General features: G+C 38.3%; 1 protein-coding gene across 1 annotated transcript in view; it reads left to right on the top strand.

The window, feature by feature from the left end:
- LOC133653331 (probable phospholipid-transporting ATPase IIA) overlaps nucleotides 1–16,960 on the top strand; it is a 130,372-nt gene that overhangs the window by 2,062 nt on the left and 111,350 nt on the right. Inside the window, exons 2-4 of the mRNA XM_062052499.1 lie at nucleotides 9,397–9,541; nucleotides 14,877–14,990; nucleotides 15,055–15,163. Coding sequence (XP_061908483.1) covers nucleotides 9,397–9,541; nucleotides 14,877–14,990; nucleotides 15,055–15,163 — 368 coding nt within the window. The remainder of the gene's footprint in view (nucleotides 1–9,396; nucleotides 9,542–14,876; nucleotides 14,991–15,054; nucleotides 15,164–16,960) is intronic.

Below are 16,960 nucleotides of genomic sequence, written 5' to 3' on the forward strand. Positions count from 1 at the left end.
TTTTGATTATTGTTTCTCAACTGTTTGTAAATGTTGCAGTTTATAAATAAAGGTTTATATATATATATATATATTTTAAAAAAAAAAGTAGCCTCTGCGCATGCACATAGCATAGATCAGTGGTTCTTAACCTGGGTTCGATGGAACCCTAGGGGTTCGGTGAGTCCGGCTCAGGGGTTCGGCAGAGGTCAGGACACACCCGACTCATCGTGTGATTAAAAACTTCTCCCTATCGGCGTATTACGGATACGGCAACAGCAGAAGTCAGACTGATTTGCAGGTGTGTCATTTGTTGTGAGTTCATGCACTGTGTTGGTTTTGTTCTTTGAACAAGGTGATGTTCATGCACGCTTCATTTTATGCACCAGTAATAAAACATGGTAACACTTTAGTATGGGGAACATATTCACCATTATTTAGTTGCTTATTAACATCCATACCTCAATATCGGAATATCGGATATCGACAAAAAGCCATTATCGGACATCCCTAATGGGAACCTTGGATAGGTCAATAATTCATAATAACATTGATTTTGATTCAATATTATGTTTTGAGCAATGACAGTTTGAAAGGGAAAAAAAAAGCTTTGTTTTATTAGTCAACATTGCAACTTTTTCTAAATTACATTTCACCTTTAAGCTTTTTTATTTCACTTTTGTTATGTTTTTGTTTATTTCAATATTATTTTTAGAATGTGCCGTGGGCCTTTAAAACATTAGCTGTGGGCCGCAAATGGCCTCCGGGGCACACTTTGGACACCCCTGCTATAGATAATAAAAAATTTAATGTGATAAATCTATGGATAAAAACAGAGCCTGGCGACGCATGCGCGTTTATCATAACTCTCTCTCTCTGTCTCTGCCCCTCCCTCACCAGTGCTGCTGCATGCACAATTTGTTTCGTTTTTAACCCCTTCTTAACCCTGAACATACATTGAAAATACACGCAACCCTAACTCAAAATGCCGGACATTTGAGGCATTTAAGAAACTCCGCCCTGGCAGCTCCGCAAATGAGGACATGTCCTGTGAAAAGAGGACGTATGGTCAGTCTATCGTAGCCCGTTAGCTGCTAGCATGCCGTGTGTTGTGCCTCGGTGTGCATTGTTTACACAACGTGCGTTACGCTATTTACGCTACTTAATATGTCCGTGTGGAAACTCGTTCGAAACACCTCTGAACCGAACCGGAACTCCTGTACCGAAACGGTTCAATACAAATACACGTACCGTTACACCCCTAATAAAGCCAGTAAATTAGAATATTTTGAAAAACTTGATTTATTTCAGTAATTGCATTCTAAAGGTGTAACTTGTACATTATATTTATTCATTGCACACAGACTGATGCATTCAAATGTTTATTTCATTTAATTTTGATGATTTGAAGTGGCAACAAATGAAAATCCAAAATTCTGTGTGTCACAAAATTAGAATATTACTTAAGGCTAATACAAAAAAGGGATTTTTAGAAATGTTGGCCAACTGAAAAGTATGAAAATGAAAAATATGAGCATGTACAATACTCAATACTTGGTTGGAGCTCCTTTTGCCTCAATTACTGCGTTAATGCGGCGTGGCATGGAGTCGATGAGTTTCTGGCACTGCTCAGGTGTTATGAGAGTCCAGGTTGCTCTGATAGTGGCCTTCAACTCTTCTGCGTTTTTGGGTCTGGCATTCTGCATCTTCCTTTTCACAATACCCCACAGATTTTCTATGGGGCTAAGGTCAGGGGAGTTGGCGGGCCAATTTAGAATATAAATACCATGGTCTGTAAACCAGGCACGGGTAGATTTTGCGCTGTGTGCAGGCGCCAAGTCCTGTTGGAACTTGAAATCTCCATAGAGCAGGTCAGCAGCAGGAAGCATGAAGTGCTCTAAAACTTGCTGGTAGACGGCTGCGTTGACCCTGGATCTCAGGAAACAGAGTGGACCGACACCAGCAGATGACATGGCACACCAAACCTTCACTGATGGTGGAAACTTTACACTAGACTTCAGGCAACGTGGATCCTGTGCCTCTCCTGTCTTCCTCCAGACTCTGGGACCTCGATTTCCAAAGGAAATGCAAAATTTGCTTTCGTCAGAAAACATGACTTTGGACCACTCAGCAGCAGTCCAGCTCTTTTTTTCCTTAGCCCAGGTGAGACGCTTTTCGCGCTGTTTCTTGGTCAACAGTGGCTTGACACGAGGTATGCGGCAGTTGAAACCCATGTCTTTCAAGCGTCTCTTGGTGGTGGATCTTGAAGCACTGACTCCAGCAGCTGTCCACTCCTTCTGAATCTCCCCCACATTTTTGAATGATTTTTTTTTCACAATCTTGACCAGGGCGCGGTGATCCCTATCGCTTGTACACTTTTTCTGACCACAGTTTTTCCTTCCCTTTGCCTCTCCATTAATGTGTTTGGACACAGAGCTCTGAGAACAGCCAGCCTCTTCAGCAATACCTTTTGTGTCTTTCCCTCCTTGTGCAATGTGTCGATGGTTGCCTTTTGGACAGCTGTCAAATCTGAAGTCTTCCCCATGTTTGTGTAGGCTTCAGAACTGGACTGAGAGACCATTTAAAGCCCTTTGCAGGTGTTTTGAGTTAATCAGCTGATTAGTTTGTGGCACCAGGTGTCTTCAAAATTTAACCCTTACACAATATTCTAATTTTGTGACACACAGAATTTTGGATTTTCATTTGTTGCCACTTCAAATCATCAAAATTAAATGAAATAAACATTTGAATGCATCAGTCTGTGTGCAATGAATAAATATAATGTACAAGTTACACCTTTTGAATGCAATTACTGAAATAAATCAAGTTTTTCAAAATATTCTAATTTATTGGCTTTTACCTATATATATATATATATATATATATATATATATATATATATATATATATATATATATATATATATATATATATATATATATATATATATATATATATACATCTAGGGCTTGGCGATATGGCCTTTTATTAATATCTCGATATTTTCAGCCCATGTCACGAATCACGATATATATCTCGATATTTTGCCTTGAATGAACACAGCAGTATGATGATTCTATGTGTCTACATTCAAATATTCTTGTTCATTCTGCATTAATATATGCTACTTTTAAACTTTCATGCAGAGAGGGAAATCACAGCTAAGTCAATTGACCAAAACTGTATTTATTAAACAGTTATTAAGCTGTGGCACAAACATTCATGTCATTTCCAAAACAGAAAGTGCAAGATTGTCAGAGACATTTTAAAACAAGCTATTAGTGCACTTCTGTGCATGATGTCACTAAGATGACATATCAAAACAACACTAAATTAAAGTGCACTTTTTGTACAGAACGCCACTACACTAGATTAAAACATATAAAGTAGGGATGTCCGATAATATCGGACTGCCGATATTATCGGCCGATAAATGCTTCAAAATGTAATATCGGAAATTATCGGTTTCAAAATGATCGGTATCGGTTTCAAAAAGTAAAATGTATGACTTTTTAAAACGCCGCTGTGTACACGGACGTAGGGAGAAGTACAGAGCGCCAATAAACCTTAAAGGCACTGCCTTTGCGTGCCGGCCCAATCACATAATATATAGGGCTTTTCACACACACACACACAAGTGAATGCAAGCATACTTGGTCAACAGCCATACAGGTCACACTGAGGGTGGCCGTATAAACAACTTTAACACTGTTACAAATATGCGCCACACTGTGAACCCACACCAAACGAGAATAAAAAACACATTTCGGTAGAACATCCGCACCGTAACACAACATAAACACAACAGAACCAATACCCAGAACCCCTTGCAGCACTAACTCTTCCAGGACGCTACACTATACACACCCCGCTATCCCAACCCCCCCCCCCCCCACCTCAACCTCCTCATGCTCTCTCAGGGAGAGCATGTCCCAAATTTCAAGCTGCTGTTTTGAGGCATGTAAAAAAAAATAATGCACTTTGTGACTTCAATAATAAATATGGCAGTGCCATGTTGGCATTTTTTTCCATAACTTGAGTTGATTTATTTTGGGAAACCTTGTTACATTGTTTAATGCATCCAGCGGGGCATCACAACAAAATTAGGCATAATAATGTGTTAATTCCACGACTGTATATATCGGTATCAGTTGATATCGGTATCGGTAATTAAGAGTTGGACAATATCGGATATCGGCAAAAAAGCCATTATCGGACATCTACAATTTTTACCACATATGGATAATCCGCTGACGTCACACTTAAACAAAAAGTCACATGCTTGAACAAAATTCCTCACGGAGCGTTTGGAGGAAGTAGGAAGTAAGGCAAGATTGCTTTACAAATATCTCTGCCATGCCTCCACGGTTCGATTTCAAATTCACAAAAACAAGTACCATTGGGTAAAAAAAATGTCGTTTTTGTATAATAGAGCCCCTTTAAAATACTGGTCCAAATTTGTGAAGATGAATAGCACCAATTAATGTGAGGATTTTTTCATTTAATTAACAAACATTTTATCAAATGTTACTATTGAGACTAAAAGCACACTCTCAATAGTGGTAAAATATGTGTAAAAAGGAATACAAAAAACGGAAAAAGTTAAAAAAAAATTTTTTTTTTATATTACTGTAATTTTTATTTATTGTAGGTATCAGTATTATTATTTTATTTGTGACATTTGTATTTGTGTTTGACTTTCTCTTCTACTGTTACCGAATAGCAATATTTCTGTTTTACTAAGATTCAAAGATAGTCGGTTTTTGTTAAATCATCACTCTAATTTCAGTGTTTCCCACACATTCATTTATTTGTGGCGGCCCGCCACGAAAGAATTACGTCCACCACAAATTTTTTTTTTTTTTTTTTTTTTTTTGTCCTGTCCAGCTTCTCAGGCAAATCATAGTTGATGTAGATGCCCATATAGGCTGTTCAGATTTACTTTACAAAAGAGAAGTGTAGGATACTTCTCTTGTTGCCTTATTTGTATTTGACCACTACTGTTTTCTGTTCATTTGTTACTGACTGTGGCAGGACACCTCTGCCTCTGTTTCACTTTATGTTGCTGGTAAATAATATGGTTGTAGTAGTAGGCTAAAGTTAAATTATTTAGTATGCACTAATTAAAGGGGCAGAGCTTTAAGAGACATTTTAGCTTTTATATTTTATAAGATATATTTTTTGTAAGAACCACAATTAATAAATATATTTCAGTGAATAACTTATTGTTCAAATATGTATATAAATATGTACATAAAGTGTTGTAATTATATTGTAAAATGGATGGATGGATGGACGTTTAAAACAAAACTGTTATTATTCATTAGTAAGTATACATTTTTTGAGCCTTTTTAGAGAAAATCATATCATTGTAGTAAATTATGCAAATTACTCGATGTCATGGTGACCACGCCTATAGCCACGCCCCCACCGCCACAGGTATCTTGGCAGTTTATGGGAAACACTGAATATATTCATTTCTTCTGTTGTTATTTGTATTAGCTTCTGTGTGTTCTCTCCTGAACAAAAAGCGGTCGTGTCGTCTGCAAATAATACTAACTTTTGTTTACATAAGGTCAGGATCCTTTTTTTCCTTTATTGAAGTTGTTGAATTTTGTTTTTCTTATTATATATTAAGCATTGCTTTTTGTGTTGGAATTGTTTTGTATTTTATTTAACTTAAACTTTTTTATTTATCTTAACATAATTAAGGTTTTTGTACTGGTTTTAGTTCTTTAGTTTTAATAACTGCTGTTGGTCAAGAACTTTGGAGAATGTACATGCATGTTTCTTAATAAATACATGTTTGAAGCAATTCTTACCTTTTAGTATTCATCCTTGCATTACATAGCATTTAATGTTTTCATGGTATATCATTTTTTGTCATGTTTTAAATCTGTTACTGTTACTGAAGCTTGATTTGAAAAGAAATCGTGAGTCAAAATCGAAATCGCAATTTCTGTCAGAAAAATCGTGATCAGATTTTTTCCTGAAATCGTTCAGCCCTAGTATCTACTCTTATTCAGATACACTTACTAATTAACTAATTATGCATGATCGAGTGTTTCCCATAAACTGCCAAGATACCTGTGGCGGTGGGGGCGTGGCTATGGGCGTGGTCACCATGACATCATCGAGTAATTTGCATAATTTACTACAATGATATGATTTTCTCTAAAAAGGCTCAAAAAATGTATACTTACTAATTAATAATAACAGTTTTGTTTTAAACGTCCATCCATCCATCCAGTGTAATTACAACACTTTATGTACATATTTATATACAGATTTGAACAATAAGTTATTCACTGAAATATATTTATTAATTGTGGTTCTTACAAAAAATACATCTTTATAAAATATAAAAGCTAAAATGTCTCTTAAAGCTCTGCCCCTTTAATTAGTGCATACTAAATAATTTAACTTTAGCCTACTACTACAACCATATTATTTACCAGCAACATAAAGTGAAACAGAGGCAGAGGTGTCCTGCCACAGTCAGTAACAAATAAACAGAAAACAGTAGTGGTCAAATACAAATAAGGCAACAAGAGAAGTATCCTACACTTCTCTTTTGTAAAGTAAATCTGAACAGCCTATATGGGCATCTACATCAACTATATGATTTGCCTGAGAAGCTGGACAGGACCAAAAAAAAAAAAACATATATTTTTTATTTTAAAAAAAAAGTGTGGCGGACGTAATTCTTTCGTGGCGGGCCGCCACAAATAAATGAATGTGTGGGAAACACTGCGATCAAACATCCTGTCCTGTTTCTTCCCAGCTTTTACACATGAGTTGTGTATCAAAACAACGGAGTGTAGTACTTGCCTCTAAATCCTCTTTTTCCTTTTCCCCTTCACGGCGTGTTGATTTCAAACATTTCTGTGGTTTGTTTTTGTGGCAAGTCATTAACTAAGACATTTGTTTGGGAAATCATTAACGACAAAGACTAACTGACTTTCCTGGTTAGAATACTAGTTATATTTTTGGTATGTCGTGTCGCAGCTGTTATGTCTTTACTGACTTGTTTTGTACATTTTGGATTTTATAACGGGGTGTTTATTTAGCGCAAACAGGACAGGGTGTTACTATAATTACATGAAGAAATGGAAAACAACAGCAACAACTAAGGATGGGTACCGTTCACACTTGAACTGATACACTACCAATTCCCAATACCTGGGAATTGGTATCAGTACTTACTGGTAACAATGTTCAGTATGTTTTATGTTAATAAATATTAAATGTTTTGAATAATAAAATCTTATTTTTTTATTGCAACATTTAAAAATGAGCTGATTATAATAACTGCTGTCCAGTTGTTATATAATACAAAACCCACAACCAGTGAAGTTGTCACGTTGTGTAAATGGTAAATAAAAAGAGAATACAATGATTTGCAAATCCTTTTCAACTTATATTCAATTGAATAGACTGCAAAGACAAGATATTTCATGTTCACACTGGAAAACTTATTTTTTGCAAATATTAGCTCATTCGTAATTTGATGCCTTCAGCATGTTTCAAAAAAGCTGGCACAAGTGGCAAAAAAGACTGAGGAAGTTGAGGAATGCTCATCAAACACTTATTTGGAACGTCCCACAGGTGAACAGGCTAATTGGGAACAGGTGGGTGCCATGATTGGGTATAAAAGCAGCTTCCATGAAATGCTCAGTCATTCACAAACAAGGATGGGGCGAGGGTCACCACTTTGTCAACAAATGCGTGAGCAAATTGTCCAACAGCTTAAGAACAGCGTTTCTCAACAAGCTATTGAAATGAATTTAGGGATTTCACTATCTACGGTCGATAATATCATCAAAAGTTTCGGAGAATCTGGAGAAATCACTGCACGTAAGCGATGATATTACGGACCTTCGATCCCTCAGGCGGTACTGCATCAAAAAGCGACATTGGTGTGTAAAGGATATCACCACATGGACTCAGGAACACTTCAGAAAACCACTGTCAGTAACTACATTTTGTCGCTACAACTGTAAGTGCAAGGTAAAACTCTACTATGCAAAGCGAAAGCCATTTATCAACAACACCCAGAAACGCCGTCGGCTTCGCTGGGCCCGAGCTCATCTAAGATGGACTGATACAAAGTGGAAAAGTGTTCTGTGGTCTGACGAGTCCACATTTCAAATTATTTTTGGAAACTGTGGACGTCGTGTCCTCCGGACCAAAGAGGAAAAGAACCATCCGGATTTTTATAGGCGCAAAGTTGAAAAGCCAGCATGTGTGATGGTATGGGGGTGTATTAGTGCCCAAGACATGGGTAACTTACACATCTGTGAAGGCACCATTAATGCTGAAAGGTACATACAGGTTTTGGAGCAACATATGTTGCCATCACAGTGTGGCGTATATTTGTAACAGTGTTAAAGTTGTTTATACGGTCACCCTCAGTGAGACCTGTATGGCTGTTGACCAAGTATGCCTTGCATTCACCTGAGTGAAAAGCCGTAGATATTATGTGATTGGGCCGGCACGCAAAGGCAGTGCCTTTAAGGCACGCCCCCAATATTGTTGTCTGGGTGGAAATCGGGAGAAATTCGGTAGAATGGTTGCCCCGGGAGATTTTCGGGAGGGGCACTGAAATTCGGGAGTCTCCCGGGAAAATCGGGAGGGTTGGCAAGTATGACTGGGAGACACAACTGCTCCGTACTTCTCCCTACGTCCGTGTACCACTCCGTACAGCGGCGTTTTAAAAAGTCATACATTTTACTTTTAGAAACCGATACCGATAATTTCCGATATTACATTTTACAGCATTTATTGGCTGATAATATCGGCAGTTGGATATTATCGGACATCTCTAGAAATCACATATACATGTGTCATGGCCAAATATATACAAATTAGTAGGGCTGCAACAACTAATCGATTAAATCGATTATTAAAATAGTTGCCGATTAATTTAGTCATCGATTCGTTGGATCTATGCTATGCGCATGCGCAGTTTTTGTTTTTTGTTTTTTTTTATTAAAAAAAAAATATTATTATTATTTTTTTAAAATAAACCTTTATTTATAAACTGCAACATTTACAAACGGCTGAGAAACAATAATCAAAATAAGTATGGTGCCAGTATGCTGTTTTTTTTTCAATAAAATACTGGATAGGATAGAAATGTAGTTTGTCTCTTTTATCCAATTATTAATCGATTAATCGGAGTAATAATCGACAGATTAATCGATTATCAAATTAATCGTTAGTTGCAGCCCTACAAATTAGATATATTTATAGCGCATGCAGAGCCGGGTGGAGCTGCCGAATGCTGACCCAGTCGTAGTACCTCAAAAGCAGCTACTAGCATCTTGTGGAGTTCATTAAAACCTACTGTACATCAGGACGTTGCCTACAGCCACAGCTCTTAACGGCATCTGTTTTTTTTACCCCTCCTCCCAGGTGCTGCCCGTGGTCCAAGTGTTGCGGCATGTGCGACTTCCGTCCCCGCACGGTGTGGCTGGGCCATCCAGAGAAGAGGGAGCAGAGGTACCCCCGGAATGTCATCAACAACCAGAAGTATAACTTCTTCACCTTCCTGCCCGGGGTGAGTGTCACTGGAAGGTCATGCCACACACACGGCTGAGACACAGACAAGGGGTAAAATTCAATAAGCTCCGCTTCTCCCTGCTCCTTTTCGCTCTATCATATACACTGTCTCACCAGACTTCAGCTCAGTGAGCACGTGCAGCATCAAAACTCTGGTTTGTGTACTTTCTTCGTGGCTGCTTTTTTAGCGGTGGGCATCTTGGTGGGCTTTCAAATCACTGTCGAAGCGAAGCCGGCGTTTCAGGTGGCTGATAAGGTTTGATGTGTTTGCAGAACATTTGGTCCAAATAGCAGGCAACATGTGATCATGATTGATGCCATGTTTGTTTACCCGGTGAGCTCATGGGAAGTTCATGACCTCTTTCAAGGTAGGAGAAAATAAGTGCTTGATTTGCTAACCCTAACTAACCTGCGGCACATATCTACGTATATTTATTTATTTATATATATATATGTATACATATTACGGCTGGAACTAACGATTAATTTGATAATCGATTAATCTGTCGATTATTACTTTGATTAATCGATTAATGATCGGATAAAAGAGACAAATTACATTTCTATCCTTTCCAGTATTTTATTGAAAAAAAAACACTATACTGGCACCATACTTATTTTGATTATTGTTTCTCAGCTGTTTGTACATGTTGCAGTTAATAAATAAAGGTTTATTAAAAAAAATAATTTAAAAAAATTGCGCATGCGCATAGCATAGATCCAACGAATCGATGACTAAATTAATCGCCAACTATTTTTATAATCGATTTTAATCGATTAGTTGTTGCAGCCCTAATATATATATATATATATATATATATATATATATATATATATATATATATATATATATATATATATATATATATATATATATATATATATATATATATATATATATATATATATATATATATATATATATATATGTGTACGGGCAGCACGGTGGTAGAGGGGTTAGTGCGTCTGCTTCACAATACGAAAGTCCTGGGTTCGATCCTGCCCTCGGTATCTTTCTGTGTGGAGTTTGCATGTTCTCCCCGTGACTGTGTGGGTTCCCTCCAAAAACATGCACCTGGGGATAAGTTGATTGGCAACACTAAATGGTCCCTAGTGTGTGAATGTGAGTGTGAATTTTGTCTGTCTATCTGTGTTGGCCCTGCGATGAGGTGGCGACTTGTCCAAGGTGTAACTTGCCTTCCGCCCGAATGCAGCTGAGATAGGCTCCAGCACCCCCCGCGACCCCAAAAGGGACAAGCGGTAGAAAATGGATGGATGGATAGATCATCTATAATAAAATAACAAAACTGAATGGGTTCGAACTTAACCACGTTTTGCCGCATGTCATTTGCCGTAATGCCCTAAAAAATAGACCAACATCCCTGGCAAGAACATGCCGTGACCACCCTTGACTTTTTACTTGTTAATGGACGACGGATGTAACAATAAACAGTATGATGATAATTTGCGATGAAATTCCCGACGGTTAGTAATACCATCTAATTTTTTAATTACCGAAACCCCGTCATTTATTAATGCATTTTAGGCAACACGAAGTCAGGCGCATGCGCACTAGCGTCGTTTGGCTCGATAATCATGGCGGACCAACGACACAGACTTTGCTCGGGAGATTTCCCCTCGGAGTAAAATGAGCCAAGCGCTTGGTTTAGCGTCCTTTTCCCTCATTTTCCGGCGTGCGTTTAAGAGCGCACTGGTGTGTTTAGATGGAGACAGGTGTGGACAATATTGGAGACACTTGTCCCTACACTAAAAGTATACTGCGAAGGTGAAAACTATTTGATGTTACTTTTCTTTTGCCGATAGCTGCTGTGACTGAGAGTTAACGAGGTGAGGAAACGCTGTGGTAATGCCACTGTGATGCAGCATCTGTATTATAATCCTTGAACAAAGTAAGAGTGAAACTCATGTGAATAATCACTGAATGGAGAACTGGGGGTGGGATTAAATAAATTATCTTCTTCCCACTCCCTTTCAGGCAAAACTGGACAATCATGCATTACATACTATACATCAGTGGTCCCCAACCTTTTTGTACTTGCGGACCGGTCAATGCTTGAAAATTTGTCCCACGGACCGGGGGTAGGGGGGTAGGGAAGTAGTAATTTTTTTTTTAAATTTATTTATTTATTTATTTATTTTTTTTTGTCATAAAGAAATACAATCATGTGTGCTTACGGACTGTATCCCTGCAGACTGTATTGATTTATATTGATATATAATGTATATATTGTGTTTTTTATGTTGATTTAATTTAAAAAAAAAAAAAAACTTTTTTTAATTTTTTTTAATTTCTTGTGCGGCCACGACCAATCGGTCCATGGACCGGTACCGGGCCGTGGCCCGGTGGTTGGGGACCACTACTATGCATTACCTTTTGCACTATATTAATTAATATTATTATGTGTTGTCAACTTTGTACTTTTTTATGTCATTGCCTGAAATAAATAAATAAATAAAAAAAATGAATGAATGAAACGTGCAGCAGGTGATGTGTCGTGAACGTTGTCACAACTTGTCTATAAAGTCTTTAGTTTGTTTACTGGGATGTTCACTCCTTTATTTAACTGCAAACTGTATCAGTGTTCAAATATCATCAATACTAGCTAAAATGTTTTGTCATCTCATCGAACTGAACGCAGGCTGTGAAAATTGTGTATTCCATGTGAGAGGTGTCACTCCTCTTTATTTTTGTTGGCCAAACTGTTATACTGAACCAAGAGAAGAACAAAGCTTGTTTATTAGACTTCATCATCTATAGCCAAACTGCTTTGTTTTATTTTGATATCAAAAAGTAAACACAAGGTTTTTTTTTACATTACTTGCTTTTTTCATGTCACAAAGGTATTACTTAAAAAAAACATTCATGTGACACAGCATTTTGTTAATGTTTTATTGTGTATAGTTAATTCCTATATGACATATTTCTGCTCAAACTCTTAATGGTGCCCTTCTAACTTGCCTTGGTGCCCTAAAATATGAGCTCTCCTTCAAGGCAACACTTGCCTTGACCTTAAAAAGTTAAATTTCGAGGCCTGGGGCACCATTAACCTACATTTGTGTTATGTGTGTATCTACTTTAAATGTCGTGATGATGCTGGTGGCTGACTGTTTATTCTTGTGACTTTTTTGAGGCGGGGGTGGGGGGGTGTTATTTTGCATAAACATTTGTTTTCCAGACATGTCCAGTTGTCTTAGGATCTTCACCAGGGTGTCGTTTCGTTCGCCAAGCAAAAGACAAGAACAAATATGTATTTGCAATGCAAAATCTCACCCCCTTTTATTTTAATTTGGTGGCGTCTTCATGTGTGATGTCTCTCTTGTGGTCTGCTTTGCTCCCCCGGCCTGCACTCTGTTGACTTTGCCCTGCTAGCCATCTTGCACACTGACGCTAATGAAACTCAGGGAGGTTAGAACGTGAGTGTTAGATGTGAGGAAGGATAGCGGACAAGAAGGAAGAAACAATTTGGGATTTAAATTAACAAGTGGATTATTAATCCACTTGTTAATTTACTGATAATATCTGCTTACTTCCTGTTTTAACATGTTCTATCTACACTTCTGTTAAAATTTAATATTCTCTTAGTATTCTGTTGTTTGATACTTTACATTAGTTTTAGATGATACCACAAATTACCAAGTAGTTACAGGATCATACATTGGTCATATTCAAAGTCCTCATGTGTCCAGGAACGTATTTACTGAGTTTATAAACATAATATATATTTTTTTATAAACGAAAGATTTTGTGATGCTCAAAAATATTGATGTAATCATAGTAGTATCGACTAGATACGCTCTTGTACTTGGTATCATTACAGTGGATGTCAGGTGTAGATCCACTCATGGCTAGGGATGATGTTTGATAAGAAATTATCGAGTTCAAGCCTATTATCGAATCCTCTTGACGAACCGATTCCTTATCGATTCTCTTATCGAGTCCAGATAGGTTGTTGCATATGGAAAAAAACACACAATATTTGGTTTAACAAAACCTCACTTTTATTATATAAGAAAAAAATAAAATCTAATAACTAAATAAATATTGACTGTTACCCCCCTAAAAAATTGAATAAAGAACCAACTCTTTTTCTTTACTATAGTGGTCTCGATAACGGGTACCGGTTCTCAAAAAGGGATTCGAGTCCGAGGACTCTGTTCTTTTCTTATCGAACAACCGGGAAAACCGGTTTCGAGGATCATCCCTACCCATGCCGTTTGTTTACATTGTGACGCCGGTGAGCTATTGTATCCTCCTACAATGTGTAGTGAAGCATGTTTAGCTATTCCTCGTCCTGCAGTGATAATAATACTTGTAAGAAACGTACTTTATCTGTCGCCATGGAGGCGAGGATTAGTGATTTAGAAGTAGCTAAAACACTACAGACTGCGGATGGACATCTTAAAGCACCTCTTCCTGAGGGTGTTTCAGTGTTATAACTTCACCATTATCGTTACTTTTTACACCAAAATGCGTCCGTTCTCCTTTTTCTGTCTACACCCTGTGTTTGCTTGTAAGTACTCTGTGTGTGCGCGCTGCCGAATACGCTTCTCTGCTTGTAAAACCAGCAATGATGCGACGTGACGACGACGGGGTGGGGGTGGGGGAACCGGTACTTTTAAGAGGCGTTATAGTACAGAGGGGTATCATTAGAATCGCGGTACTATACTAATAGCGGTATACCGTACGACCCTAATCTCAACTGAGAACATTTGAAGAAGCCTCAGTTATTGATTGATTGAGAAGTTTGACATCTTAAATAATTGAATCCATGTAATTCTTTATGAAATGAAAATGAAATGAATTATATATATATAGCGCTTTTCTCTAGTGACTCAAAGCGCTTTTACATAGTGAAATCCAATATCTAAGTTACATTTGAACCAGTGTGGGTGGCACTGGGAGCAGGTGGGTAAAGTGTCTTGCCCAAGGACACGACGGCAGTTACTAGGATGGCGGAAGCAGGGATCGAACCTGGAAACCTCAAGTTGCTGGCACGGCCACTCTACCAACCGAGCTATACCGCCCCACTTTGCCTTTAAAAAGGCAAATGGATGGCACAAAAAGCCAAAAGGCTTGTTTCCATTGATGTCCATCCTGTCATTTTAATGTGTAATTTAAATGTTATTTTATGTGTAACTTTGCTGCCTCTTGGCCAGGACTCCCTTGAAAAAGATGTTTTTAATCTCAATGGGAATTTTTTCCTGGTTAAATAAAAAAAGACAACGTAAAACTGTTGTTACGAAACCAGAGAAAGTAATCTATGGTTGTAAAAAGTCCCTCAGTATAATATTGTGTTTTATTGTGCTGACAGGTGCTGTTCAATCAGTTCAAGTACTTCTTCAACCTCTACTTCCTGCTGCTGGCCTGCTCCCAGTTTGTGGAGGAGCTCCGCTTGGGCGACCTCTACACCTACTGGGTCCCTCTGGTAGGTTGGCCATCTTCCTTTACCAGTTGCTTTCCACTTGTCACCTTTTGTTGTTGCTGTTTAGGGTCTGGTGTTGATCATCACCATCATTCGAGAGGCCGTGGATGAAATAAGATGCTATTTTCGAGACAAAGAGGTGAACTCACAGATCTACAGCAAGCTGTCAACGAGAGGTACGACGAAGGTTCAGATTCAACTCAACTTTATTCGTATTAAAGGCCTACTGAAAGCCACTACTAGCGACCACGCAGTCCGATAGTTTATACATCAATGATGAAATCTTAACATTGCAACACATGCCAATACGGCCGGGTTAACTTATAAAGTGCAATTTTAAATTTCCCGCTAAACTTCCGGTTGGAAACGTCTATGTATGATGACGTATGCGCGTGACGTCACGACGGCAACGGAAGTATTCGTACCCAATGTGTCACCATACAAACTGCTCTGTTTTCATCGAACAATTCCACAGTATTCTAGACATCTGTGTTGGTGAATCTTTTGCAATTTGTTTAATGGACAATGGAGACTGCAAATAAGAAAGTTGTAGGTGCGATCGGTGTATTAGCGGCGGACTACGGCAACACAATCAGGAGGTTGTGTTGTGTTTGAGCTGGATAGCAGACGCACTACTGTGAGTACAGCTTTGGCTTCCAAACATTTGATCGCTTGCCCGTACGTGCGTGTCGCTATGTGCATGTCACATACGTAACTTTGGGGAAATATATGTTTCTTGCCGACTCTGATGGCGGCCGGGGTGTCGTTGAAAGCTACAACGCCCGCCGCCGCTCCGTAGCTAAGTTAGCTTCAATTGTTAAGCTTCGCCAAGCTGAGAATTATTAACCGTGTATTTACATGTTCATGGTTTAATAGTATTGTTGATCTTCTGTCTATCCTTCCAGTCAGGGTTTTTTTAAATTTTGTTTCTATCTGCATTTGAGCCTGATGCTATCACGTTAGCTCCGTAGCTAAGTTAGCTTCAATTGTTAAGCTTCGCCAAGCTGGAAATTATTAACCGTGTATTTGCATGTTCATGGTTTAATAGTATTGTTGATCTTCTGTCTATCCTTCCAGTCAGGGTTTTTTAAAATTTTGTTTCTATCTGCATTTGAGCCTGATGCTATCACGTTAGCTCCGTAGCTAAGTTAGCTTCAATTGTTAAGCTTCGCCAAGCTGGAAATTATTAACCGTGTATTTGCATGTTCATGGTTTAATAGCATTGTTGATCTTCTGTCTATCCTTCCAGTCAGGGTTTTTTAAAAATTTTGTTTCTATCTGCATTTGCGCCCGATGCTATCACGTTAGCGCCGTAGCTAAAGTGCGTCAACGATGTATTGTCGTGGAGATAAAAGTCACTGTGAATGTCCATTTCGCGTTCTCGACTCTCATTTTCAAGAGGATATAGTATCCGAGGTGGTTTGAAATACAAATCCGTGATCCACAATAGAAAAAGGAGAGTGTGTGGAATCCAATGAGCCAGCTTGTACCTAAGTTACGGTCAGAGCGAAAAAAGATACACCCTGCACTGCACTCTAGTCCTTCACTCTAACGTTCCTCATCCACAAATCTTTCATCCTCGCTTAAATTAATGGGGTAATCGTCGCTTTCTCGGTCCGAATCTCTCTCGCTCCATTGCAAACAACGGGGAATTGTGAGGAATCCTTCCTCCTGTGACGTCACGCTACTTCCGGTATAGGCTAAGCTTTTTTTTTTTATCAGCGACCAAAAGTTGCGAACTTTATCGTCGTCGTTCTATACTAAATCCTTTCAGCAAAAATATGGCAATATCGCAAAATGATCAAGTATGACACATAGAATGTATCTGCTATCCCCGTTTAAATAAAACAATTTCATTTCAGTAGGCCTTTAAGCTGATTGACAGAAAACCTAAAAGATCCCATATTATAGTGTTTGTTAACGTTTTTAATAAAAACTGTACCCAATATGTTCAAACATGTGCACAATACTTT

The sequence above is a fragment of the Entelurus aequoreus genome, linkage group LG07 (genome assembly GCF_033978785.1).
Source record: "Entelurus aequoreus isolate RoL-2023_Sb linkage group LG07, RoL_Eaeq_v1.1, whole genome shotgun sequence".
Taxonomy (NCBI): Eukaryota; Metazoa; Chordata; class Actinopteri; order Syngnathiformes; family Syngnathidae; genus Entelurus; species Entelurus aequoreus.